This window comes from Amia ocellicauda, chromosome 21 (assembly GCF_036373705.1).
Source record: "Amia ocellicauda isolate fAmiCal2 chromosome 21, fAmiCal2.hap1, whole genome shotgun sequence".
In the NCBI taxonomy this organism is placed as follows: Eukaryota; Metazoa; Chordata; class Actinopteri; order Amiiformes; family Amiidae; genus Amia; species Amia ocellicauda.
Window position 1 is genome coordinate 21,985,572 of NC_089870.1, and position 26,635 is coordinate 22,012,206.

At 45.3% G+C, this 26,635-nt stretch overlaps 2 protein-coding genes across 3 annotated transcripts; one reads left to right on the plus strand and one right to left on the minus strand.

The window, feature by feature from the left end:
- The first annotated feature begins 230 nt into the window (after positions 1-230).
- On the plus strand, positions 231-8,214 carry LOC136716948 (exocyst complex component 3-like protein). The gene is made up of 9 exons (XM_066694393.1): positions 231-718; positions 1,468-1,576; positions 5,432-5,532; positions 5,722-5,826; positions 6,322-6,442; positions 6,770-6,880; positions 7,099-7,251; positions 7,580-7,701; positions 8,118-8,214. The coding sequence occupies exons 1-9, from the start codon at positions 231-233 to the stop codon at positions 8,212-8,214; spliced, it is 1,407 nt and encodes a 468-aa protein (XP_066550490.1).
- An 8,279-nt stretch (positions 8,215-16,493) lies between these two features.
- Positions 16,494-26,413, minus strand: LOC136717015 (tumor necrosis factor alpha-induced protein 2). 2 transcript variants are annotated; one of them, XM_066694486.1, is made up of 12 exons: positions 26,189-26,413; positions 23,810-24,028; positions 22,493-23,138; positions 22,207-22,321; positions 21,839-21,961; positions 21,474-21,574; positions 20,553-20,645; positions 19,925-20,051; positions 18,980-19,105; positions 18,520-18,675; positions 17,767-17,888; positions 16,494-17,309 (listed from the first exon to the last, which is right to left on the minus strand). In XM_066694486.1, the coding sequence occupies exons 1-12, from the start codon at positions 26,238-26,240 to the stop codon at positions 17,156-17,158; spliced, it is 2,034 nt and encodes a 677-aa protein (XP_066550583.1). In that variant the 5' UTR covers positions 26,241-26,413; the 3' UTR covers positions 16,494-17,155. The 2 variants fall into 2 exon arrangements, with proteins under 2 accessions (XP_066550583.1, XP_066550584.1); XM_066694487.1 differs by lacking the exon at positions 26,189-26,413 and adding an exon at positions 24,875-24,986.
- Between the last annotated feature and the right edge of the window lie 222 nt (positions 26,414-26,635).

A 26,635-nucleotide genomic window follows, 5' to 3' on the forward strand; every position in this document is an offset into this window, starting at 1 on the left:
TATGTAACTTTACACTTCACTAGTGAATTTCAATCTCTGAGTTTGAAAACCTAAGACAAATAAATGCATACATTAATAACAACAACAACAGTAATCATAATAATGATAATATTGACAATGGTTAACTGGAAGATGACTGCTGTGTGTTGTGTGTTGTGTGTTATGTGCTGCGTGTGTGCAGTGAAGGAACAGGTGCAGGCGTATCTGCGGGAGTGGCATCTGAGGGAGGCATGGGGGAAGTGCCCGTCTCAGACCTGTACCAGGACGTCAGCCGGCAGCTGTGGGACATTGTGTCTGGGGTGCTGCGCGGAGAGACCACTGGCCTGGACAACATGCCAGCTGCCATCAAAGCCCTCAAGTGGGTGCAGACCTACAGCCCTGTGCAGCGCAGGGGCAAAGGAGAGCCCCTTTGGATGCCGCAAAACTGGAAGCAGCAGTTTGAGAAGCTGGTGGCGCAATCAGTGTCTGAAATCATCCCCCAGATGCCGGACAGGGGCTTGGAGAGGGGGCTGGAGTTGCACTTGATACACCTGCAGGACTGTGTGCTGCAGCACTTGCGCCTGCTCGCCCCCTACCTGCGACCTGCGCAGCTGCTTGGCTGCGTCACCCTGAGCTTCCAGGAGCAGATACTCCAGCAGCTGGAGCAGGTGCTGCACAGGAGCCTGAGAGTGTCCGAGGGGTGGCTGCTGCTGAACTGGGCGCTGCACTACTACAGCAGGTACGTTCCTCCATCCCCTGCCAGACCAATCCAGGAACAATGCTCTCTTGGTCTTTGCAGAGATTACAGGGGATTGGGGGGGGGGTGCTCTCTCTTCACCCATCTTGCCCTTATCTTCAGTCTTCAGTTACAGGTTTTCAATTCCAGTACCCATGTGGTCATCAGCAGTCCATGCTTGCACCCAGTGCTAGCCGATGGGAAGCTAGTCGCCCATTTAACACTTTAGTGTCTGTCCGAGTCTTTAATACACGACCACTCTCTCTTCCCTGTGAGACAGGGGAACGGGCGAGACAAGCGTGTTGTTCATACCCCGAACATTCACACGGCGCTCAGAGGATCAGTGTTGCTACAGTCAGATGACACACACTCTGTTTTCTGCTGCTTGATGCAAGTGCTGCCTTTGTGTTGGTTAGGTGTGTGTGTCAAACATCAGGACTCAGCCTGTAAAAGCCACAGTATTCAAACTTTCTCCACAAATGTAACACAGTGGTTTGAGACATCTGTACATCTGTCTGCAGCACCCACCCCCCACCTCACACACAGCACTGTGGTTTCCTGTTCCTCTCTCTCATAAGCTGATAATATCCTGAACTTGGCAGGCCTGACACGGCACCTGCTTCACCCAACTGCTCTGCCTGAGGGTATTTCTGCCATATTGTAGAGATCTGGGATTGAGTAGCTGTGTCTGGCAGCAGTTGCCTAAGTGCTGTGACTGAGATACAGCCCTGCTGGTTGATTGTGTTTTGCAGTGAAAATTTCATGGGCCACCCTGACATCCGGGACCAGTCGGCAACAGACAAGCTACTCCTGGTATTGTGGACCCACAGTGTGATGGAGAAACTGCTGGAGGCCATGGAGGTAGATTACATGAAGAGAGAATGTCCATTTGGTGTCCATTAATAACTAAGTGATCAAGGATCCTATCCAGTCTGTTTTTGAATGTTCCCAAATTGTCTCTTCAGCCACATCGCTGGGGAGTTTGTTCAGATTGTGACGCCTCTCTGTGTGAAGAAGTGTCTCCTGTTTTCTGTCTTGAATGCCTTGAAGCCCAATTTCCATTTGTGTCCCCGGGTGCGAGTGTCCCTGCTGATCTGGAAAAGCTCCTCTGGTTTGATGTGGTCGATGCCTTTCATGATTTTGAAGACTTGGATCAAGTCCCCACATAGTCTCCTCTGTTCCAGGGTGAAAAGGTTCAGGTCCTCAGTCTCTCAGTAGGACATTCCCTTCAGACCTGGAATAAGTCTGGTTGCTCTCCTCTGAACTGCCTCTAGAGCAGCGATATCTTTCTTGAAGTGTGGAGCCCAGAACTGTCCACAGTATCCAGATGAGCTCTAACTAGTGCATTGTACAGTCTGAACATCACTGCCCTTGTTCTCAATTCTACACTGTTGACAATATACCCTAGCATCGTGTTTGCCTTTTTTATTGCTTCCCCACACTGTTTGGATGGAGAAAGTGAGGAGTCCACATAGACTCCTAGGTCTTTTTCATGCGTTACTTCATCTAGTTCTATTCCTCTCATAGTGTAATTATTGTGGACATTTTTGTTACCTGCATGTAATACCTTGCACTTGTCCACATTGAATTTCATCTGCCAGGTGTCGGCCCACAACTGAATATTATGTAAGACCCCGTTCACACTTATTAGGCCGGCCCTGGCCGCCACAAATTTAGTCCGGCTTTTTTTTGAGACCCCGTTCACACTTGCGGTTTTAGGAGGCCTAAGTGCATCACATATGTTGGCGAAAAGGAGGCCAAAACGAAATGCATGCAAATCTGCTCAAACAAACTAGTGACGCAGGACATTAGGTCTGCTTACAGGTGTATGCAATGTATTTATAATCACAACTTATTAATATTGATGAATATAGGCTATTGATCGGTTCTATATTTTCTTTAAAAGTAATTTTAACCCTTTGCAGCTGAAGCTTTCTAATATAATGTAAAAATGTGCTGGTTCAATGGGTAATCGAATTAATATAGTTCCCTTTTCAAATCGTTATCTTCGGTTCTGCAAGTCTAAAAGTGCTGTTATACAATTCATCCGAAAGCGAGCACATTTAGGACAACTACATTAAATCACAATAAATCGTGAGCATTAGTATGCAATCGTATGCATCGAAAGCAGCCTCTGTGATGTGTCTATACATATCCTCAGACAGCAGCTCGCACACTTCCTTCCATTTCTTTTTTAACTTTATTTTCCATCCACATTGTAAGCAGTGCTTTAATTTCTGCATCATCCCAGTTGTTTCCTCCAACGCCGGCATTTGTGATTGTACTGCTCAGCTCAATATAATCGCATTTTGGATTGGATAGTAAACAGCTGGTCTCATTTTAAAATGCACTGATATGAATGGAAACCTGCTTCTGTTAAATTTATATCGTTTTAATGCAAAATTCGGATAATTAATAAAGTTACCTGGTCCCGTTCACAATTTCACAAGGCAATTTTCATGTGTAAAATGCATGCTGTTAAATTCCAGACTTCAATCATACTTAATACAAGAACAAACAAGAGCAAGTTTACCAGCTACACACTTTTATTTTACCGAGTAGTTTGAACTGTTTACATCATTATAACTCATTACTTAGCCTAGACTTTTATAATATACACTCACCTAAAGGATTATTAGGAACACCATACTAATACTGTGTTTGACCCCCTTTCGCCTCCAGAACTGCCTTAATTCTACGTGGCATTGATTCAACAAGGTGCTGAAAGCATTCTTTAGAAATGTTGGCCCATATTGATAGGATAGCATCTTGCAGTTGATGGAGATTTGTGGGATGCACATCCAGGGCACGAAGCTCCCGTTCCACCACATCCCAAAGATGCTCTATTGGGTTGAGATCTGGTGACTGTGGGGGCCAGTTTAGTACAGTGAACTCATTGTCATGTTCAAGAAACCAATTTGAAATGATTCGACCTTTGTGACATGGTGCATTATCCTGCTGGAAGTAGCCATCAGAGGATGGGTACATGGTGGTCATAAAGGGATGGACATGGTCAGAAACAATGCTCAGGTAGGCCGTGGCATTTAAACGATGCCCAATTGGCACTAAGGGGCCTAAAGTGTGCCAAGAAAACATCCCCCACACCATTACACCACCACCACCAGCCTGCACAGTGGTAACAAGGCATGATGGATCCATGTTCTCATTCTGTTTACGCCAAATTCTGACTCTACCATCTGAATGTCTCAACAGAAATCGAGACTCATCAGACCAGGCAACATTTTTCCAGTCTTCAACTGTCCAATTTTGGTGAGCTTGTGCAAATTGTAGCCTCTTTTTCCTATTTGTAGTGGAGATGAGTGGTACCCGGTGGGGTCTTCTGCTGTTGTAGCCCATCCGCCTCAAGGTTGTACGTGTTGTGGCTTCACAAATGCTTTGCTGCATACCTCGGTTGTAACGAGTGGTTATTTCAGTCAAAGTTGCTCTTCTATCAGCTTGAATCAGTCGGCCCATTCTCCTCTGACCTCTAGCATCAACAAGGCATTTTCGCCCACGGGACTGCCGCATACTGGATGTTTTTCCCTTTTCACACCATTCTTTGTAAACCCTAGAAATGGTTGTGCGTGAAAATCCCAGTAACTGAGCAGATTGTGAAATACTCAGACCGGCCCGTCTGGCACCAACAACCATGCCACGCTCAAAATTGCTTAAATCACCTTTCTTTCCCATTCAGACATTCAGTTTGGAGTTCAGGAGATTGTCTTGACCAGGACCACACCCCTAAATGCATTGAAGCAACTGCCATGTGATTGGTTGGTTAGATAATTGCATTAATGAGAAATTGAACAGGTGTTCCTAATAATCCTTTAGGTGAGTGTATATAAAGATGTATCAGTACATTTAAGGCTATAGATTGATATGACATTCAAACAATATAGAGACAATACTGTGTCCTGCAGTGTGTGGGCTGTTTATTGTGTGTTTATTGTGTTTATTCTGTGTTTATTCTGTGTCTCTCTGACTCAGACACGCGTCTCTGGGGGCAGGGCTTGATTTGCGTCACACGCTGACGCTTTCCACCGGCCCAGGGCCCGGCACGTCACATTCTCGTTTAGGCCTCAAGAGATTAGGGCCGGGTCAAAAAGCGGGACTAGCCCAAGGCCGCCTTAAATCTTTGACCCTGTTCACATTTGAGTTAAGGCGGCCCTGGGCCAGCCTAAATCTCAAATATGAATGGGGTTCAAGTCCCTTTGAATAGCCTGAGCTGCTGCAATTGTATCTGCTGAACCACCTAGTTTTGTATCATCTGCAAATTTGACAAGTTTGCTAACCATCCCAGAATCCAGATCATTAATATAGATTAGAAAAAGCACAGGCCCTAGTACTGATCCCTGTGGAACTCCACTAACAACCTCACTCCAGTTAGAAGCGACTCCTCTAATCGACACCCTCTGATGCTCCTCTATTTTCTGTCTCATCATTTTTTCAATGTAATGCAGGTGAGACTGATTGCTCTGTAATTTCCTGGCTCATTTTTGCTCCGTTACTAATACAAATAATGATGAAATTCATTGTATAATGATTAAACTATACTGTTGTAAAGATAGATAAGCTGTCATGGATGGGCTGTGCAGCGGGGTGAAGGCCCAGACAGACTTTGATTCTAGTGAAATACTGATTTCTATAATACAAAAACCTCACACGATCACCTCTCCCACAATGCAGTGTGCAACAGTGTCTGTCCTCTCTGTGCAGGTCATCAAAAGTTTTCTCACCGAGGCAGAGAAAGTAAGCCGCTCCCTCAAGCCCAAGGTGCAGCGAATTTGCAGCAGACAGCTCCTCTGCTTCACAGAGAAGTGAGTGCATCCTGCTCTGTGACCGTCTCTCCCCAGCCAAGTTCCCACACACCCTGATTCTGTCACGCCCGGCCAACTGGCCCTGATGACCCTATATTGACTGAAAATCACGTTACAAGCACCGTGATTTATGACATCTCAAAGGGAATCTGTTGTTTTCATTGAAAAACAAAGACATTTTCTGTTCAGGTACCAAAAGAGTGTGGTGGAGTACATAAACTCCAGACAGAGGGAAGACTGCAGGTCCAGGCAAATGCGGCTATTCAGGATCTTCGTCAACTGCCACTTCTTAAAGTGAGAACGTGTCCTCCTCCCCTGTTTGTACTCCTAATTATAAACATTTCAAAACATCATTAACCTTTTAAGTTATTTATTTTATTTTATATTGAAACAAATAAGCACTGGGTACTATGGCAAGCCAAGCTGCAATTCAGAGATCTCAAAATACAATTCAAGACATCTGAAATTGAATTTGAGATATCTTGAAATGGAGCTTTAAATGAAATAGACAGGAAGTCATACAAAACATACAGAATTTTCACGGATGTCATTTTGATATCTTTAAATGACTTCCTGTTCTTTTTGAGATTGAAATTGATTTGAAATTGAGTTATTTTGAGATATCTGAAATTTAATTTAAGATATCTGAAATTGTTTTTTGTGATATCTCTAAATGACTATTTGGCCATATAGGTGCTCATGACCAGTTTACATGATGGTTGTGTGTGTTATAGTGGATACAACCTTTCAATACCTGTAGTAAGTCTTTGTGTGTTTGTTTCATTACAGGGAATATCTGGAAACCATCACGGAGGGCAAAGAGGATATTACAATCTTGAAGTCTTCACTGGAGAAAACCGAAGCCCAGGCTAAAGAGCTTATACTGGAGGAGTCCCTCAGGAAAGCCAAGGTCAGCGTCCTTTCTGCTGGTCCTCTGTGGCGCTGCTGAAAACCCCTCTCAGCATGGCACAGTGCACTCAGTGCTCTGTTGCTTGAAGGCAGGTGCAGAACTGCGCTCAATCACAGTGAATTGGGCCCACAGAGCAGAGCCCCATCCTACTGCACATCTGAGCCACGCTAACTGGGGGAGGAGCACAACTGCACCCCTGAACACCTCCCAACCGCTGCTTATTTTTTCATTGTCATATTCATTCTTCTTTCTGCTTCTTGGCTTCTTCTTCTCAGATTTTAATTGACGCAGATACATAACTCTATGTTGTTGTGGCTTTTTTTCCAGGATTTGCTGAATACCTACATCAAGATGGGACGCGGACACATAGATGACCTGATGCCCAAGCTAATGGAGGAATACGAGTCTCTGCCGATGAGGGGCCAATTGGCCCACCAGGTGAGATTCACAGTCTCACCGAGAGGAGCGTGCGCCGGGGGGAACCCCCCCTTTTAAGGGAAACACAACTGCAGAAAAAGGCCCAGTATCAAGTCACCATCACGTGTTCGGTGGTGTTTTGGGTGAAATATTTGTTAGCAAACATGTTCAATTCCTGTTTCCAGTGTGTGTGTGTGTGTGTGTGTTGAGTGTCTCAGTGCCCCTCTCCCTCCCTGCAGATTGTGCTGGACTCTGCCTATGAGAGACTGTGCTTCCTGTACCTCAGGATCCTGCTGAAGTCCGACCGCAGGCGCCTGCAGCAGCACTGGGTCAATGTGGAGGGCCGGGTGGAGCAGGATGCCGCGTCTCTGCATGCCTTCTTCTCGCAGATGGTACGTGCTAGAAAACTGTGTGAAAAAATAATAAGCTGTCGCATGAGACACACGTGGGGAGAGGCTGTGGGTGTCTGAGAGGGCGAAGGCACCACAGCCTGGCCAGAGAGAAACTACTCACAGCAGGCAGATAAAGGGAGAGTTCTACCCCACACTCACTGGGTTTTTTCCCCACACACACCAGTGTGATGATCAACCAAGGGAACAGAGAGAGTGAAAGCTCTCCTGCCCAATAGGATTGGAGGGACTGGTGGGGGGACGGGCAGGTGGTTGTGGGAGAGCAGAGAGCCAGCCTAGTGAGCCGGTTGCCCTGTGTTTGGCTCTGCAGGACGCTGGGGGGCACCGGTGGAACAGCGTGCTGCTGAAAGTGAGCGAAGTTCTGAAGCTCCACGACATGGAGGCTCTGAAGATCTCGTGCACTGCGCTGATACACGAGACCCCAGAAGTCAGGTGAGGAAGAGGGGGGACTTCGTGGGAGCAGAAACAGTCTCTGTGTGTGGACAGTGACATTGTGAATCCCAGTCCAGTCCAGTGTCTCGTATAGTACTAGTGTAGGCCAACCAGAGCTGTGAGCGAGTCACTCTGCAGACACATGTCTGTCTCTCAGCTCCATTTCACGTTAATATTTTTCACCCTGGTCTGGTGAAGCCCCCTTTGTTAGATGTATTGTGTTACTGGTACTTACAATCGCACAAACAGCACGTGGGCCCTCCTGACACAACCTTCTCCTGCACAAGAGGGTTGGAACATTATATGAAGTTCAATTATATGAAGACTAAAGCGTGTCTTCATTTGGTTTCTTGCTGTGTTGAAATCTGCATTCAACCGTACATGATTTATATTTTGTCTGTGTTTGTTTCCTCTAGTGAGGAGCTGATAAAGAGGATGCTGCAGTGGGGGGGGCGCCTGTCCTCCCAGCAGGTGCAGAGTGTGCTGGAGACGTGTCAGGACGTGATGGTGTAGGTCGGGGACTACCCAGACCGCCCCAGGCCCTCCCGATGGGTCTGCTGCTGCCCCTGGGCCCACTGAAGGTCTTCGCCTCCTTTGAAGATGTTAGCCTCTTTGGTACCAAACCTGCCACCAGTGCTCTGGGATGAACCTGTCTGATAAAGCACTATACGAAAACACATTGCACTTGATGAGGCAAGGATTCCAAAACCATTTCTGCAATACCCGATGCCTTGCAAGTTTTTGTTCCAACTGAGCACTTCATTAGGGATGCAGAGTCTGACATTTTCCAGTAAATTTAATGGGAACTTAAGCCTGGGAATTTGGGGAATTAAAAAATATATATATGTTTTTTTGGGGGGAATAGACTGGCCAAGAATAACAAAAGCACTCAAACTTCAAGCTTCCAATTACAAGCCATTAACAGTGCATTAACAAATGCACACCTTCAGCGATACAAGCTTTCAAGGCATGCTAAAATCTGAAACCTGCTGATAAGTTGCAGCAACAGTTATTATTAATATGCTTTTTATCATCAGCAGTCATTCCAGGTAAAACATGGTCACTGCCTTCAATGTTGATTGTTAAATCATCAACTTTATATAAATACACTTTGCTTTAGGCTACTATCATTTAACAGATTTAGGTTGAAAATGTATTTTTTGGAGGGGTTCAACTTAACTAGATTTTTTTTTATTTCTGTTAGAAGGGCTTGCAATTATGTGTGCTTATGATAAGGTGTATGATTCTGTCTGCATATGACATGGAAATTAGGGTTTATTTACCATTTTATTCCTGATTATTCTTATATTTTGCCCCCCAAAATGTCTGTGCACAGCCCTGGCTAGCGCCACTGCAGTGTGCAGGTCTGACTGACCATCATTACACACAAATTACGACACTCCTCGATGTGCGGTTGCTCCTCTTCTGTAAGCGCACTGGTCCGGTTGACTGGTCTGTGCTGCCCACCTGCTGAGAGAAGGCAGGATCGGCAGGATCTTTGAGCTGGTCTCGGACCGCTGCTCTGTATGTACTCGGTGTGTGTCTATGTGGTTGTCGCACTGTACGCGTTTCTGATGCTACACTGTACATTTGTGTCCGCTCTTTCACAGCCGTGCTGCTGACAGAAATACAACTAGATTCCATGCGCTGTCAAATGTAGACACATTTTCTACAATTAGTTATTATTAAAGTTAATTAATATTATTTACACTATGCATTACAGTATTTTCAATTAAACAAGTTTCTGAAAACTCATGGGTGATTTAGTTTTCCATGACCCCGGGCTAGGTTGATTTGTGTATGAGGTCACTTATGATGATGCTCTGTAGTTTTCATTTTTCTACACATATTTAAGGTATGTTACATAAAGATGTATATGAAAAATAAGTTAAAAAACAGTTGGAAATGTTCAGATACTACCAGAGATAGGATGTGAATGATAATTGTTCTAAGGTCACACCATTCCCCTCATTATTAGAGTATCACCCAAAAGGTGGTGGTATAAAAAGTACTCAACTTCATGCAAAATTTGAGAAATACATTCATCATGAAGACCTCCAGAGCCATTTCCAGACATAAATCGACATAAGCGGACGTTTAGGGCCCTTGGCCGCTAGGGGGCAACGTAAAACAAAAAGGAATATATTCCCATAAATCACAGTGATCACTTTTCAAACAATTCAGAGATTTTGAGAGAGTTGTGCCCAAAACAAAAAAAAACAAAATCTATAGAATTTGGACGCGGCCATACAATAATGTTGGAAAAGAGACCAAGAAAATACCAATCTGGCGCAAAAAAGCGTAAAAATAAAATACGAGAAAACATTACAGTACCCATTTGGTTATGCTTAGTTGTATTGCTGTACAGTAGTTTGCTTGCATACTGGCTAAAATAAACAATGGCGATTAAATTAAATGTGCAAATAAACCAGATATCTGGCTGACTATGGGACATATTACAATACATCCAAATACAATCTGTCAATCACCACAAGGGGGCGACAAACACTCGTTTCAGCACAACCAGAGCAATACATTAGACGAATAATCGCATTAATATCATAAATACCAAGACCACCGGTGAATATATTATATATACACATACACACATTTAAAACATGAACTATAGTAAACCACTGCACACATATACTTTCAAAGAAACAGTAGTTATAAAGAAGTGAAACAATATAAAAATAACCCAATCACTTGTTCACTGTAGCAATAGAGCCTATTACTTATTGCATCAACAATAGACAATGAACAAAGGACAACAATGGCATAAAAGACACGTAGAAAACAGCAGCTGAAAAATATTAAACCACATTTCAAATGTCAGCATAGTGACACAGGACGACACCCCGGGGAGTCAACTCACCCGACACTGCCGTGGCAGGATTATAACATGAATCATGGCAAGCCACATACGTCTTACCCTACCCAGCACCTATATATATATATAATAAATCGTTAACTCGCAACGTCCTGCATCACACAACCTACAAACAGTGACGAGAAAGAATAATTACTGCACTCTTATAACTATACATGTTATTATATTGCATATAAAATTACAGATTAGATTATTATAGAAAGATAAAAGCTTGCTGACCACGCTAGGAAGCTAGTTTATATATTCCATACCAATGAAAACCCATTAGCTAAATTACCCGCACCGGCTACGTCAAAGCGAGGGCCAATTAACTCAATTAAACTCAGCGGTTACACTACGCATGCGCGTCACGACTCACAACAGAGCTCCATTGCTATGACCTGACGTAAATCGGGTTTCGGAATTTTGTTGTGACTTTCGTGAATCTATGTAAATGTTAAAAGTTTTAACCATAAGTTAGGCTATATTTAAGCACAGATACTGTACAGTACTTACAAATTGCATGCACACAGGGTAATGTACAGGTATTACTATTACTACATCGATAAAATACAAACAAGGTAATAAAATCAAGATCTCACGCAGGCATGTCTACCTGATGCTTATACATCGACATATTTACGGCAGAGATGCATTGCTGGGTTTTAAAAAAGGGTTTAACACTTAAGTTTAACACTTTCTCTGTATCGTGCTGCTGGCTTCACACGTGAAGGGACAATTTATGAGAAAGGTAATATAAGTATATTTATTGTAGTTATTGTGTAACTTGTTTAACCTGTAAGTCGCCCTGGATAAGCCAAGGCAATACATAAATAATTCGTATAGATCAGGAGGTTTCAAACCGGTCCTGGAGTACCCCCTGCCCTGCTCGTTTTTGTTCCAACTGAGGTCTTAATTGCTTAATTGAATACTTAATTGACCTAACAAAGCAAATATAGCATTCAATTAAGTAATTAAGACCTAGGTTGGAACAAAAGGCGACTTAGTGGTGTCATAAGGGCACGGGAGAAAGACTGTAGTGTGGCACACTGTGGTAATAATACAGGAAGGCGTAGTGTGGTGTAGCATGGTAAATGCATGGTAAAGTATGGTGATGGTGATGTATGGTTGCTCTGGTGATCACATAACCACTAAACTCTGGTCAAATACTGTATTGGTTACAAAGTGCTGTTGTTGACATTCAAAGCCAGGAGGGCTGACATCTTAGACCTACTCGCCAGGTATACACACAGAGCAAATGGGTCAAAGACTGCACTCCTGTCCCCTATGAACGCCCCCATTTATTTGTTTATTTGAAGAACACCACTTGACATACTACTGTGTCAATAGGCTAGCGCAGTACACTACACAACACTTTATCGCATTTTTCACCACAGACAGTACACCACTATACACTTCACTGTATTTTTACTACAGTTCACCACACCCCACTTTTCTCAGATTTTAGCATGGTACACCACACTGCTTTACACTGATTTTACCAGGGTCCATCGCACTTCGCTTTACTGTAGCACTACTGACAGGGAATGGACAAATTTGACCATAATTTTCAAGGAAAGACATCTGTTCGAATGGCTGTAAATCCTTACTGCTGATTGGCTATTGAACTTATGATTCACTGCTGATTGTCTATTGTCAGCATACTGCCTGATCACACAGTGGCCTGGCATGAAACTTCAGCACTGGTGCAATTATTGAGCAGCGGTTTGAATGGGCTTTCTGATGTTTAGTCATCAAACAATGGAAGGAAACATTAGCCACCCTGTGGAGTTTCCTCCCTGTCAGAGATCACAGCTGAGGACATGATATGGACTCGATACTGTTATCAGCTCAGCATGTGCTGGTCATCTAATAGATTTTTCCGCAGCTCTGTTTTTGTACTCACAAGCCCCTGTTTACACTAGGCATTTAAACCGTGTTCGTTGGTGAGACGGCCTCTGGGGGAAGTCTACAGTCCGTTTCTGAATTAGAGCGTGTCAGATAGTGATATAAGTGTGCATGGCGTAGTACCAATCTATCTTTGGTGCTTCTCCTCAGCCATCCCAAAATACTTGGGAATGTTTGGCACTTGGGCACTGTTAATGCCGTATGACAGGGAGTTTACCCGCATGCGCTTCGAACCACATGAGCAGCTTGTGTAAAGAGAAGTGCATGGTTGGATACTGGACCTGGAAGTGTTGTGGATTCTGAACGTACAGTCACTCTTCCTTGGGGGCTCTTTGAGCTGGATTCATTCGAACGTGTTCAAGATCAGTTGTGTAGGTGCCACACTGAGCAGGCACACAGTCACGGTGCTATCACAGGGTGACATTCATGACCCCCCACCTCCTCGGCCCCCGAGCCTGTCTCAGCTTCCGAAACTCAGCAGAAAGCAGCTTGCAACTTGAGAACATGTCTGAGGTGTTGGGTCTAGCTCCTCACCAAGAGAGAGGGACAGTGAACACGTGGCTGTGGGAGTGTGAGTGTGTGTCCTCGCTAGACTTTGGCACCTCTCCCCACGCCCCTCTCAGGACCCTCCGTCACACATACACACACACACAGAAATGAGACACAGGTTACTACAAGGATGTGGGAATTATCTCAGCTGACGACCCTGGTCAGGTTCATGATTTGAAATCAATGGGAGCTGCAACAGAACCGGACACACGATCTGCTTTCCGATTTCACAGCCCAAAAGCCAAGACCTCAGTGCTGCAGCACAAAGAGACACAAGCGATCCTCCCACCAGCAGCTCCAGCGTTTCTGGCTCCGCTAATGAAAAGGAGCTGTGTGGTCTCTAGTTCTAAACCTGGGCAGGGACTGGGAAGGCCTGAGACTCCAGACTGGGACAAGTATGAGGCACTGGATCTAAAAATATCACAGGGAAATAACATGTTCATTATAAGAAGGATAATAAAGGCTTAAAGATGGGAGATAAACTGTAATCAGCCTGGTTGTAAACAGTAACTGTCAGTGTGGATCCCCTCAGTGTGTGTAATGTAAACATGTCGGTAGAGTTTTTTCCTGCCAGGGAGCAGCCAGACAGAACGGATGTCTCTGAGGACGGGAAGGGGCCACAGCTCCACACACCACCTCCGTATAGAAATTCTCCCCATGTAGACTCCTGTAACTCTTTGCTTGCTGGCGTGCCTAAGACATCCCCAGGAATGTAGAAAGCACAGCGGCGAGAATCTTAAATTAATCCAAATTGTCTGCCCATATCACTCCAGTCTTTATTAGTCTACACTGGCTTCCAGTGAAGTTCAGAGTAAAATTAAAAGTCCTGCTGTTAGTTTTTAAGGCTCTCCATGGATTAGCGCAGGATTATATCAGTGAGCTGTAGTTCCCGTGTGATCAAATGACTCCATCCTATTGACAGCTCCAATTACGAAGCGTCGCTCGTTTGGGGACAGAGCCTTTTCAGGTTTTGCTCAAAGGCCGTGGTCCAATCCTCCGAAGTTCAGAAGGGACAGTGATTCTGTCAGAACTTTTAAAATCTAAACTGAAAAGCTTTTTTTTTTTCTTAGGACTTTTAATGTTTGAATTGGCTGTATGTATTGCCCTGTGCAACGCTTTCAAAGGTGCTACAATACTGTGCAAATGTTTTAGGCAGGTGTGAAAGAATGCTGTCAAAAATAGACACATTAATAGATTATATTTATCAATTATCTAAATGCAAAGTGAGTGAACAGAAGAAAAATCTAAATCAAATCCATATTTGGTGTGATACATTTGCACACAGTTTTTGAAGGAACTCGGCAGGTAGGTTGGCCCAAACATCTTGGAGAACTAACCACAGTTCTTCTGTGGATTTAGGCAGCCTCAGTTGCTTCTCTCTTCATGTAATCCCAGACAGTCTCGATGATGTTGAGATCAGGGCTCTGTGGGGCCATACCATCACTTCCAGGACTCCTTGTTCTTCTTTACGCTGAAGATAGTTCTTAATGACTGTCGCTGTATGTTTGGGGTCATTGTCATGCTGCAGAATAAATCTGGGGCCAATCAGATGCCTCCCTGATGGTATTGCATGATGGATAAGTATCTGCCTGTACTTCTCAGCATTGAGGAGACCATTCATTCTGACCAAATCCCCAACTCCATTTGCAGAAATGCAGCCTCAAACTTGCAAGGAACCTCCACCATGCTTCACTGTTGTCTGCAGACACTCATTCGTGTATCTCTGTCCAGTCCTTCGGGAACAAACTGTCTTCTGCTACTGCCAGATATTTCACATTTTGACTCATCAGCCAAGAGCACCTGCTGCCATTTTTCTGCACCCCAGCTCCTGTGTTTTCGTGCATAGTTGAGTAGCTTGGCCTTGTTGCCATGTTGGAGGTATGGCTTTTTGGCCACAAGTCTTCCATGAAGGTCACTTCTAACCAGACTTCTCCGGACAGTAGATGGGTGTACCAGGGTCCCACTGTTTTCTGCCAATTCTGAGCTGATGGCACTGCTAGACATCTTCTGATTGCGAAGGGAAGTAAGCATGATGTGTCTTTCATCTGCTGCAAGTTTCCTTGGCCGACCACTGCGTCTACGGTCCTCAACGTTGCCCGTTTCTTTGTGCTTCTTCAAAAGGGCTTGGACAGCACATCTGGAAACCCCTGTCTGCCTTGAAATGTCTGCCTGGGAGAGACCTTGCTGATGCAGTAGAACTGCCTTGTGTCTTGTTGCTGTTCTCAGTCTTGCAATGGTGTATGACTTTTGACAGTAAACTGTCTTCAGCGACCTCACCTTGTTAGCTGAGTCTGGCTGTTCCTCACCCAGTTGTATTCCTCCTACACAGCTGTTTCTGTTTCAGTTAATGATTGTGTTTCAACCTACATATTGAATTGATGATCATTTGCACCTGTTTGGTACATTTGTTTAATCAGACACCTGACAATATGCCTACAAAATCCCTGACTTAGTGCAAGTGTACCTAGAAGAATTGATGCTGTTCTGAAGGCAAAAGGTTGGATATGGATTTGATTTAGATTTTAATTATGTTCACTCACTTTGCATTTAGTTAATTGATAAGTATAATCTATTAATGTCTATTTTTGAAAGCATATGTACTTTATAGCATTTTTCACACCTGCCTATATCTTTTGCACAGTACTGTAGGTAAAATGAAGATTATTATTATTACATACTAGTACTGCTTATTATTATTATATATATATTTTTAAACAGCACTGGTTACATCAGGTTCAAAAAATATTTTTGCGTCAGACGGCTCCTTTCGCTCCTCTAGAAAACCCGTCAGTTGTTTTTTACTCTGGTTGCAGGACGCTAACAGTTAACAGTTTGACTGGCTTAGTCCACGGTGTTCTTATCCTGTATGTTGCTGCTTCCCACGTCCCCCGTCCCTGCCCACCAATTTAATGGTTACAATTGTTTACGTTACAATACGGAGTTTCCTGTGGACGAAACAGTTGACTTACACAGGGTCAGGTGACAGTCAATCCTTCAGCACATCCAGTACATTAAACCTACTCACTGAGCTGGAAACACCGCATGTGGGAATTTTAATTCAACAGAGATTACCACCCACCCTGTATATGTGACCCAACCAATATATTGAGCCAAAAGCCCAGCAACCCAGGAAGAAAGCGATTCACAGTGCTGTTTAACATGAGTCAGTTTCCTGGTCCCCCCACCTCAAAAGCACAACAACAACCGGTGAATGTCTTCCTCATCACAAGACCCACACTCTCGATGTGTTTTCTCACTTCGAAACAAAAGCCGTTTATGACTCTGCTGGGCCGAGTTCACACGTCACTGGCGGTGACTTCATTGTTCCGCTGATTCAAGAGGGACTGCATTCCTCATGGGTCAGTCAGAGCCGTGGCACTGACACCGGAGGAGGAGTGACCAGGCTCTGACGCCGGCAAGGATCTCTCTCTCGCTGGGATCTTCAAAGAAGCAAGTGACACGCATGTGTTGTTTTAAAACGACTTTATTTGAAAATGATACAGAGCCTTGCTCCAGATACAGTACACACATGTATAGCAATTTACATTGGCTTTACTAAAGCTTCTAGAAAGAATCCGGTTGTGTCTCATATATACTGGCCCATTTCAGCAGCGCTGTGAAGCCTGATTGCTACAAATTAGCATTTTCTAAACACATTCATTTCTCATGGCTCTGCTGGAAATGCAATCTGAGAAATATTTAATGACATGACACTATCTGAAAACAGAATATATCAATAACAATATTAACCACAATGATCAAAGCATTATACTGTACTTATTTTCACAGAAAACACATGGCTGCTTTTTAACTGTCAGTTAATGAAAAAACAGACAAAAACATTGAAAGCTTAAATGGTTCCGATTAAACTGTGTAACAGTCCTCATTCTGGAGTGTCTCAGTAACACTGTAACAGTAACAAAGGCACATTCCCTTTATGACCTCTGACCGGCTGCGTCTGTTCACTGTACTGTTAAGGGATCACAGACGTAACAGTAACTCCATGGCTTGGGAGGCATGGGAGATCAAGCGCAATGGAAAGAAACAGCCAGCCGTGTGTAATACTAAGCGTGTTGGAATCAAAAGTGCTTAACAGTTTAAAGAGTTCGACAAGCTGTAGGATCTGCTCTAGAAGGTCTTCAGGGTGACTTTGGAGAAGAAGGGCCTGCCCTGGCCATCGCCGAGGGATCCCCCGTACTCGAGCACGCTCCGCCGGATGTCCTTGATGGCCTTGCTCGGGAGTGTGGGCTTGAGGTACAGCAGGTGGCCCACGTGGCGCTCACTGGGGGAGAGGAGGAAGGAGAGAGCAGGAACGAGAAGAGGGAGAGGAAGAGAGAGGGTCAGGACCACATGAAACATTTTTGGGGGCCGAGTTTCTTTGTCTCGGATGTTTTGTGCACAGAAAAAAGCTCTTTGGAGGTAAAAAAACTAAACAAAACCGATGGACAGAGTATCTTGTAGGTATTAAAAGTGACGTCAAGCTATTTCTGCTGTGACCCTAGAAGAGGCGTTGTTTCATTGCGGATAAATGTTTCAGTGATACATTTCCATCATTGTTGTCTCAATGTTAACACCAATCATACATAACACACACATAGCAGCACCGTCCCTTCAGAGCAGGTAGACGAGGTGACACATCACCAGACACCGGAGAAGAGCAGACAGAACCACACCCCCATTGCCGCTGCTCCCCTGACAGTGACCTCCCCCCAAACTCCCGTTCCTCCCTGCCTCCTCACCTGAGATCTGGGTAATCATTGACCAGGGTGGCGATCTCCAGCTGGACGGAGCTGGGGTCCTGAAGACGCAGCACCTCGGCCACTCTTTGCAGGAGGTTGCCCAGCCAGTGCTCCTCCGATCCCTGCACCAGAACCAGAGAGTTTCTACATCAGCTGCACTCTTACACACTTAATTTCGTTTTGCCTCCCTCCCCCAAGGCTCTGGCAGACTACAATACCCTACACTAAGTTCACATTACAGTAAAGTACAATAAGTACATAAATATTCCAGTGTTTTTTCTAGGGGAAAGTTTGTGGTCTGGGCCAAAGCCAGACATCCCAGCACACTGAGAATGAAAGCACAGTCTAATGCGATCCTTCTGGAGGGAAAAATTCCAGTCCATGGAAAAAGGCAGAGAATGCCAAATAATCTACAGCTTCTTTTCCTTTCTTGCCTCCAGAGACACATCAGATTGTGTGCAGTTTCAGTGTTACCGGTTTCTTACTAATAATGATCTAAAAACAACCAGCTTAACCAAGTTTAATTTTTGTCAGCATACAATGAAAAGTCACCACTTTCTCACTTGGTATTTTCAGTGTTTGTTCTTCCAATTATGTTACCGAAACATCCAAATCTCCACTTAATTGAGGTGTGAGTGTGAATTAGCTGCACTGAAATATCATTCTGATCTGTGATGCTGTGCTGCAGTCTGTAGTAATGACATGAACCCCAGTCGTGCAGTATTTGCACAGTGGTCTTCGACGGTTACTCACGTGGTCAGAGAAGAGCCGCTGCAGGCTAACCGAGTCGAAGCAGACCTGGTTGGCCGCCTCTTTCTGCTGCTTCTCGTCCTTCAGCTTCAGCCTCTTCCTCAGCAGCCTCTTGGTGTACTCCGTCACCACCTCCACGTGCAGCCGCCTCACCAGCTCCTGCGCCACAGAGACACACACACACAGACTGACATTTTAGTCTCGCGTGGATGAGCGTTAATGAAGAATAAAATACAGTGCAAGAATCTATTCTATTCTATTCAAGCTGAATGAAAATCAATAACATCGGTGCTGCAGTGGGAACCGAACAGGACGTGGGGCTGTTGCACCCCGGGCTGATACTGAGCTTCCGGAGTATCGGTGGTAAATCTCCTACTACTACCACTACTACTAAAACTACCACTACAGGTCAGTATCACACTGGTCATGCCGGGCTGCGCTCAAGGCGGAGGGTATGGTGTACCTGCAGGCAGGGCGTCTGCAGGTCCCGGTAGCCCATCAGGTGAGAGTTTATCTGCTGCACCAGATTCACCATCATGGTCTCGCTGTCCTTTAACCAGGCCTGGGTCACCAGTGCGCGGTACTGCAGCTGCAGACAGAGACAGAGGGAGAGAAGCTCGTGAGCCAACAGGTGAGACCCTCGGGAAGCCACACCCCGTTCGAAACAGGAGACTCGGGCGATCGGCAAACATACAGATTATCAAGGCATACAATAATTCAAATGGATGTGATGGATGGAAATTTCCCTCTCAAAGCAGCTGGCTGAGACTAACTCCAGTCGAACTGGTTTATTCCATACAGGGCTGCCAACCCAACGGGGTAAACAACAGGATCGGTATACAGGCAGCAAATTCAGAGCTTGGGAGAGAAGCTGTGCAGTTTTTTCCTAGCCTGAGTTTCCTCTAGTAGTTTTATGCTCAATTTCTAGACCCATTAACATGTGCTGCTCAGTTTAAATTTAGGTACTCTCCACTTGGGATGTCCCCCCACTATTGCCTCTAAAAATATGTCCCCGGATATCACACAAAATATCAGAACGTCAGGCGAATCAGAGGGAATGACTAATGGAATTTGAGCTCATCTTGCATTTGATTCAAGTACTCACCCAGGGGAAAGGAACGTGGTGTTTATTTACTTGGTATTTACATGGTATTTATGTTAGTGTACGTGAGGGTGTCCCTCATTGGTTGACTCATGATTGGGGGTTGTCCTCCTCCCAAACTTTAGCTTTAAACTTCACGTCTATGATATGCACCCATAAACGCCAGTCACAGGCAGGCCAGCTGTGCGACCACAGCACTAAAACATGTTCACAGGCTAAATATTTTCTCTGCAGATGTCAGCAGTGTTTAGAAAAGCACAGGAGAAGTTTCTCTTGGGACCGGAGATCTGAGGGGAGGACCAATACCTTAAGATCTTCGTGCATGAGACCGGCGAGGTAGGCGTAGGCACAGCTTTCCATCTCCGTAATCAGCGACAGGCAATGCTTCTCCGTCTCCTCCTGAAAGAATTCGCTGTTCCCCTGCACATAATCCCTGCGGAGGAGGGGAAAAAAGCCAGATGTAATATTGTTGAAATCAGCACTTGCTATATACGTTTGTTATATCCAGCGCGCCCCCTTTTCTAAGCACAGGGAATTCGGGACCCTCTTGCATGACACAAGCACCGAGGCTTTCACCGTGTCCTCGAAAGTGAGAGATTTCATGTCACACACACGGTGAGACCTCGAGGCGTCCACACTGAATGCATTTCAATTCAGTATTGCAAGGGTCACGTTGTTTTGTTCAATGTCCAAGCACTTTTATTTTTAAACCAAATACATAAATACATACATAGCCCACATGACTGTGTTTAGACATGACTGTATGTCAGTCTTGCAGGATGATGAAGCAGTTTCTCTGTTTTCTGTTGTTACTCTTGTAAGTATCATAAGACTTCACAAACCACATAAACAGTACAGTGTTTGCCCTTAGATAACCCAGTTGTGGCACAACAGCACCAAGTGACAAAGAAAGTCAATTTAACTGCTGACTTACCGGAGCAGTTTGATACTGGGCAGGTTGGCCTTCACCACAGCGGTGCAGTTTTCCTGTTTGCCTTTCATGACTTCCTCCAGGAATCTCTTATAGCTGAAATCGGATATGAAACACAAACACAAATGAAACAACACCCTGTAGCTTTGCTGTGGAAGTAGTTTTTTACCTTACAGTACAGTGCAGTACATTCACTACTACTGTTGAGCCAATTATTCGGATGTGTTTCACTCGGTACTCTATAATCTGGTATAGTTTAAAAACAACAGATTAAGTTGTGAGATACAAAATGCATGTTTCTATAAAATATACATTATTTATATCTCACTTTAAAAGCTCCGACATGTACACTAATGATTAGGGACATTTCAGAGTTTCTTTTCTAAAGACTGATTTTGCTTTTTGTATTTATTTACCCAGGGCGGCGTTGCAATGCCACTGCGTTTCATCGGTGTCACATGTGCCCATGCCATTTCCTGTGACATCGTGCCTCAGCCCCCCGCCCCACCAAGTCAGAAGGACAAGAACCACCCTCGGCATTTCTGTGGTGCTGTTGCCCACGAGACCCTGGGCACACCCATGACGCACAGCCTCGCCACAATCACAGACCCACAGCGCCACACAACCCAATCAGACAATGACTGAATTTCACATCTTCTTCAACTATTCTGGTAATTGGGGTTGTAAAAGATTTTTTTTCCAATGCAGTAAATTTAGAACCGCCACATCTGCATTCCAGATGTATCACATTGCAAATAAGTTTTTCTCACAAAGGCAAGAGGGGATACGTGAACATTTTTAAACCACTATATCCTTCCTGTGTACAGATGAGAGCCAAAATGGTCAAAGTCCAAAATGTCAACTGGGAGAGATCTGGCTCCTGTTTATTTATTTAGGTTTCAGAATAAACCAATTTTTTTTTACCTCTGCAAGAAATTCTGCAGCTCAGGCATCAATCTCTCCTTCAGCACTCGATGCATGTTGTCCGAGATCGCTTTGACCTCCCTCCCCACACCGTCGATGAACTGTCAGACAGAAGGGGAATCAAATTAACACTAGGCTCCCTGAATCCCAAAGGCATGTTGTCTCCAACAAATCACTCCACACATTTAAAGATTATTTCCAAGTGCACAACTCCAGGTAACCTCCACTGGCGGTTTAGCTCTGACCACTCCACCTGGGATGAGGTCATCATCGGATTTCTGTGCAGGACAATTACATCATGAAGCAGCGACAATGTAGCACTGCGCAGCCTCAGAGAGTTCGCTCGCAGACCCGTTCCACAGTACCTGTATGACATCGATGGCGATCTCACTGTGGTAACAGCCGTCATTCTTCACTGGCAACGCCGCCTTCGCCCAGCCCTCCTCTTCGTTCTCCAGTGTAGTGAGGATCCACGTCTTCACCCGACTCTGGAAAAAGACACGCAGACGGGTTTCAGGGCCACTGCAGCAGCACTGACGCAAACTGGATCTTCTATTTCCCCATTTATAATAGCATAACAGGACATAAAATTATGTGAAGAAAGAGTGAAACGGAGAATTAATTACCCACTAAACTCTACATTTTGGAAGATGAGACACCCATCTGTTAATAGCTGGTCTCCTAGTTTAGTGTACTGACCCCTGTCCCCTGGCCAGATTTTATCCATGCTCACCTCTTTGTGTGATAAATACTGATCCTCCAGCTGGTTTATGATCTGCTCAGGGAGCAGACATGTTAGTGGGCTGGTGTTAATATCCGCTTCAAGCTCCTCGTGTTTCAATATGTCACTGCAACACACGGAGAAAGGAGAGGTTGTGTGTGGGTGCAGGAAGAGCAAAAGTTGCTAAATTCAACTTAAAATACAAATAAACAACACAGTATCTTACACCTCTGTGCCATTACACCCTGCAGTGTGCGATCCGCTCGACAGACAGAGCCGAGCGCAGAGCCACACTTACTTGGGGTAGAGGTTGTGGACCCAGCACAGCAGGTAGCAGCAGTCGTCGTCGTCCAGGACAAAGTCAGCAATCTTCTGCAGGCGCAGAGAGAAGGCGGCGTGGTAGAGCCGGGCGTAGACGTTGCAGATGTCGAACTCCGGTGGGTAGCAGGTCTTCACACTGCGCACCACAGAGAGCAGGTCCCTCTGCAGCCGCCTGCCCATCCTACAGATGTCCCTCTTCACCGAGGTGGACAGGCCGTCCGCCTCGCCCTCGTCTATGATGTTTTCCATGCGCCTTTCCACCTTCTTCCACAGCAGGTTACTGAAATGCTTGCGGCATTTCCGTGGCCTCCAGAAGGGTGGCACCCTCTGCGTCTCCACTTTCCACCGCTGGTCGCGCTCCTCCTCCTGCAGGATGCACAGCGAGGCTGACTGCAGGCCCTCCTTTTCGTCAGCACTGAGGCTGAACGAATTTTCCACCATAAGCCATATATGCAGGTACAGTTTCTCATAGTCGTTCTCCAGCTTATCCACCTGCTCCTGCAGCTCCCTTGCATCCCTGATGTCATCCTGACCGAACAGACGCTCCTCCAGTTCTGCTAGCTGCTGGCCAGCCTCCGCAATCCAGTGCTGCTCCAGGTTTTCCTCAAAACTTAGCACCACCACTGATGAGAGAAAACATGAGTCAACAGGGCTACACCTAGAAGAGGCTGATAGAAGCCGCCCCCATGGAAGCTGCACCCAAAATCCCAGATTAAAGCACCTTAGTTTTTTGTTTTCTTTTCCTCCATTTGATAAGCTAATCGGTTTTAATAGCGTCTCTCTCAGTTGCTCAATTGAAGTGACGAATTACATACTCTTGGAAGTCTGGCATTACTGCTGGTCCTACTGGCTAAAGTTTGGACCCAGGTCATTTTGCAACATGAGTGTTATTACCAATGATCTGACATGAATATAAGACGCACACACAAAATTTAAATACCTGACACGTTAATGATTTGCTTTTGAAAACCCTAACAACTTGAGTGTATTAAAAAATGAACAGATAAAAAAATAAGGAAAAGCAGCGTCTCACAAAACATAACAGAGCCCCCCACCCCCCACCCAACCTTAGGGTTGCAAAATCCAGTCTTCCACAATCTCTGTAGTACAAACTGCTCTGGAAAGAAGGAAGGGGGAGAGAGAGACTCAGAAAGAGTGAGACAGACGGACAGAGACACAACCGGACGGAGACAGAGAGAGAGAAGGATGAGAGTGAGACTGAGAGAGTGAGACAGACGGGCAGAGAGACAGAGATGGACGAGAGACACGGAGAGAGAGAGACAGGTTGCTGTACCTGGTGGTGGTGGTGCTGTTGGTAAGGAGGTGGCCGGGGGGGCGGGCGTTGGAGTGACAGGAGACTGTTTGTGATTCTTGCGTTTGGGCAGCAACTTCTTTAGTTTATGTCTCTTGCCCTTGCCCTTGCCCTTGCCAGGGCTGCCTTCCGTGGTCTGCAGCTCAATCTGCTCGGTTGTTCCTGTGGCAGAGTCCGTTCCGGACACCCCCATCTTCTTACCTGTTTGCAGAAGTACAGATTAATTTAATATATGCCATATGGGAGTGTGACATACTTTTCAATTCTGAATCCGCCTGAATCACAATGTATACATTTATTTTAAACAATGTCCGTTTTTTCTGAACCTGAGAAACTGGGGATTATGTATATGCTGTCTCGCTGTATTAGTGGTTCAGAGGGCTATTGGGTCCCAGTAAAGTCCGTCCCGGCGGGGGGGGGGCATTGGTGTTGGCGATGTGCGGTCCGGGTGTCTACACGGGGCAACCGGCACACATGGGAATCGACCGGCCCACCGAACTAAAAATGTGCCATAATTGCCCGATGGCCAGTCTGCCTATGTAGAAAGCTATGGCATATAGGCAAAGATGACACAAACCGCTGAATGATGGTTTTGTGGCAGTGAAAATGGAGAGAAGTGGCTCTGCCTGTACCACAAAGCAGCCCAGCAACAACAGGACAGATAGCATACATAGCATTTACTGCCAAGTATTTTTTCAGCAGTTTTTATTTAAATCCGCAAAGGTGTAGACCGACTTGCAGCCATGTTTCTTGTATCGTTTTTCTATTTATTTGGTTAAAGTGAGTTAATATTATATCTCTTCTTCTTCGACCAGTTTGCTTTTTAACTTCTACACTTACAACACACAGGACAAAACCACACAAACGCCCAGACTTGACTGTTAATCATCCCATACACCACCCCAAAGCATTAATTTTCATGACTGTCATATTTAACGTAGCCTGTATATAACAATTGAAAGCAAAGGCATATTTGAGAACAATTACAATTATCAAATGCAATGGTGTGATAGTTTCTCTAGCACAATTGTTAAGCAGTCTACTCACTGTATATCAGGGTAAACAGGGTAAATTCCTTCTGTCACTGTCTTACACCGGGACACAGCTCCAGTACACGGGTGGGTCTGCCTCTGTCTCTTATTATATCCTGCTGTTACTTAGTGCCGTCACGGCGCAGAGGCAGGACCATGGACTTCAGAGGGGCAGAGTCTCCACACACCAACGGGAGGGGCAAAGCGCCCCAACCCCTGTGTAGGTCTGGGGGTGGGCAAGACAACCCCCTTCACACAGACAAGCACAAACTTCTTCATTCGCCTTGCTTCGGATTATATTAATGTATTTATCTGTATTTGCAGTTTCGGAAACAAGCGGCTCGATCTGTACACGCACCCACTGGAGACGCACATCGGATATGTTACTGGGTATTTATTACCATCTTACATCGTTAAGAAGACTTTCCTTCGTATTTATTACAAGCTTCGTTAACAATACAGCACTCAAGCATGCCCTATCTCGATTTCATTTTAAGCCCAGCTTAACATCTTTTCCTGTGAATGACGGCGCGCAAAATATAGCCATTCCCGTTACACCCAACCGCTGGCCCACATCAATGGACGCTGCGCTGTGGCTGATCAGAGCATCGGTGCCCCAAGCAATCTGCAGATTCGGCCAGCAAGCGCTGCAGCATCACAGCTGTTCCCACCACGTAAGAGCTTCTCTGTTTCTGCTCTTACCTGCTGAAACATGTATTGGCAAGGAGCGGGCACTGTGCGCCTCCAGTCGGCTGTGCGCTACACTGGGCAGGGTGCCCGGAACCAAACACAGGCAAGCAAAGCTGCGAGACACTGCCAGCCTATAATATAATAGGTTAGCCTATAGTGCGTATATCACACTGCCGTAGTAATAATAATAAATAAATACATAAATTAATGCATGTAAACGCACTCCATTTACTTTTAAAACATCTGAATCGGATGTCCAGTACCAGAACAGGTCTGCCTGACTTGATACCCAGCTGTCAACCAGCCCACTCCTTTTCTGCATTTCAGCCCCCACACAATTATGGGGTGCCAAATGTAGAGCAGCGCACATGAAAAATGAAATATGTATCAATGTGGGGAAATATGCTTAATTATTGAGTACATCCGGATAAACACGGAATATTTAAGTTACATCTGTGAAAAAAGACACGCGAAAGAAAATTGCGTATGTTGCGCCAAATGCAACACATCCCACATCACCTTCATAAGCTATTCATGGACATATCAGTGTATTTAACTGGGGCCCTGGGCTGGACGCGAGCCGGTAAGTGGGACCATCTCCGAGCCCAGACTGCAGGGTGGTGAGCAAAGCCATCCTTACCTGTGTCATCCGGCACCCCGCAGGCAGAGAACAGGCAGCTGAAGATCTGCATGAGGACGGGCTGGGCGGGGGTGTCCCCAGAAAAGCACTGTGCTGTCGGGGTACTGGGCTGAGATAGGTCCGCTGGTCAGTCTCTCTCTCTCTCTCTGTCTCTCTGGTCCTAACTGATGCTGAGCTACTTAGACGCTCCGTGAGGCTGCAGTCTATAAAGGATGCTGCTCTTTTGCTTTCGATTCCTCTTTTTACGTGGTAATCCATTTTCTAACCACCCCTTCACACACACACTCCTTCCTTCCCTCTCTCCTCCCTCCTCCGCCCCATCTCTAATCTCCCCCTGGCTTTGACAATTCTGTGTTTCCCCAGAAAGCTTAAACAATATCAATACTCTGCTACCATTGCAACACTCACCGATCGATACACATTCTCCGAAGAAATATAATGATGACG

Bases quoted from the DNA above. Each gene is read 5' to 3' on its own strand.
- LOC136717015 (XM_066694486.1), bottom strand. From the start codon at position 26,240: ATGCAGATCTTCAGCTGCCTGTTCTCTGCCTGCGGGGTGCCGGATGAC. The intron at 23,139-23,809 runs GTACAGCAACCT...TTCTCTCATCAG, and splicing joins AACAGCACCACCACCACCAG to TGGTGGTGCTAAGTTTTGAG. The intron at 21,962-22,206 runs GTGAGCATGGAT...GTCTTTTTCCAG, and splicing joins AGTATTTATCACACAAAGAG to AGTCGGGTGAAGACGTGGAT.
- LOC136716948 (XM_066694393.1), top strand. From the start codon at position 231: ATGGGGGAAGTGCCCGTCTCAGACCTGTACCAGGACGTCAGCCGGCAG. The intron at 6,881-7,098 runs GTGAGATTCACA...CCCTCCCTGCAG, and splicing joins GGGGCCAATTGGCCCACCAG to ATTGTGCTGGACTCTGCCTA. The intron at 7,252-7,579 runs GTACGTGCTAGA...TTGGCTCTGCAG, and splicing joins ATGCCTTCTTCTCGCAGATG to GACGCTGGGGGGCACCGGTG.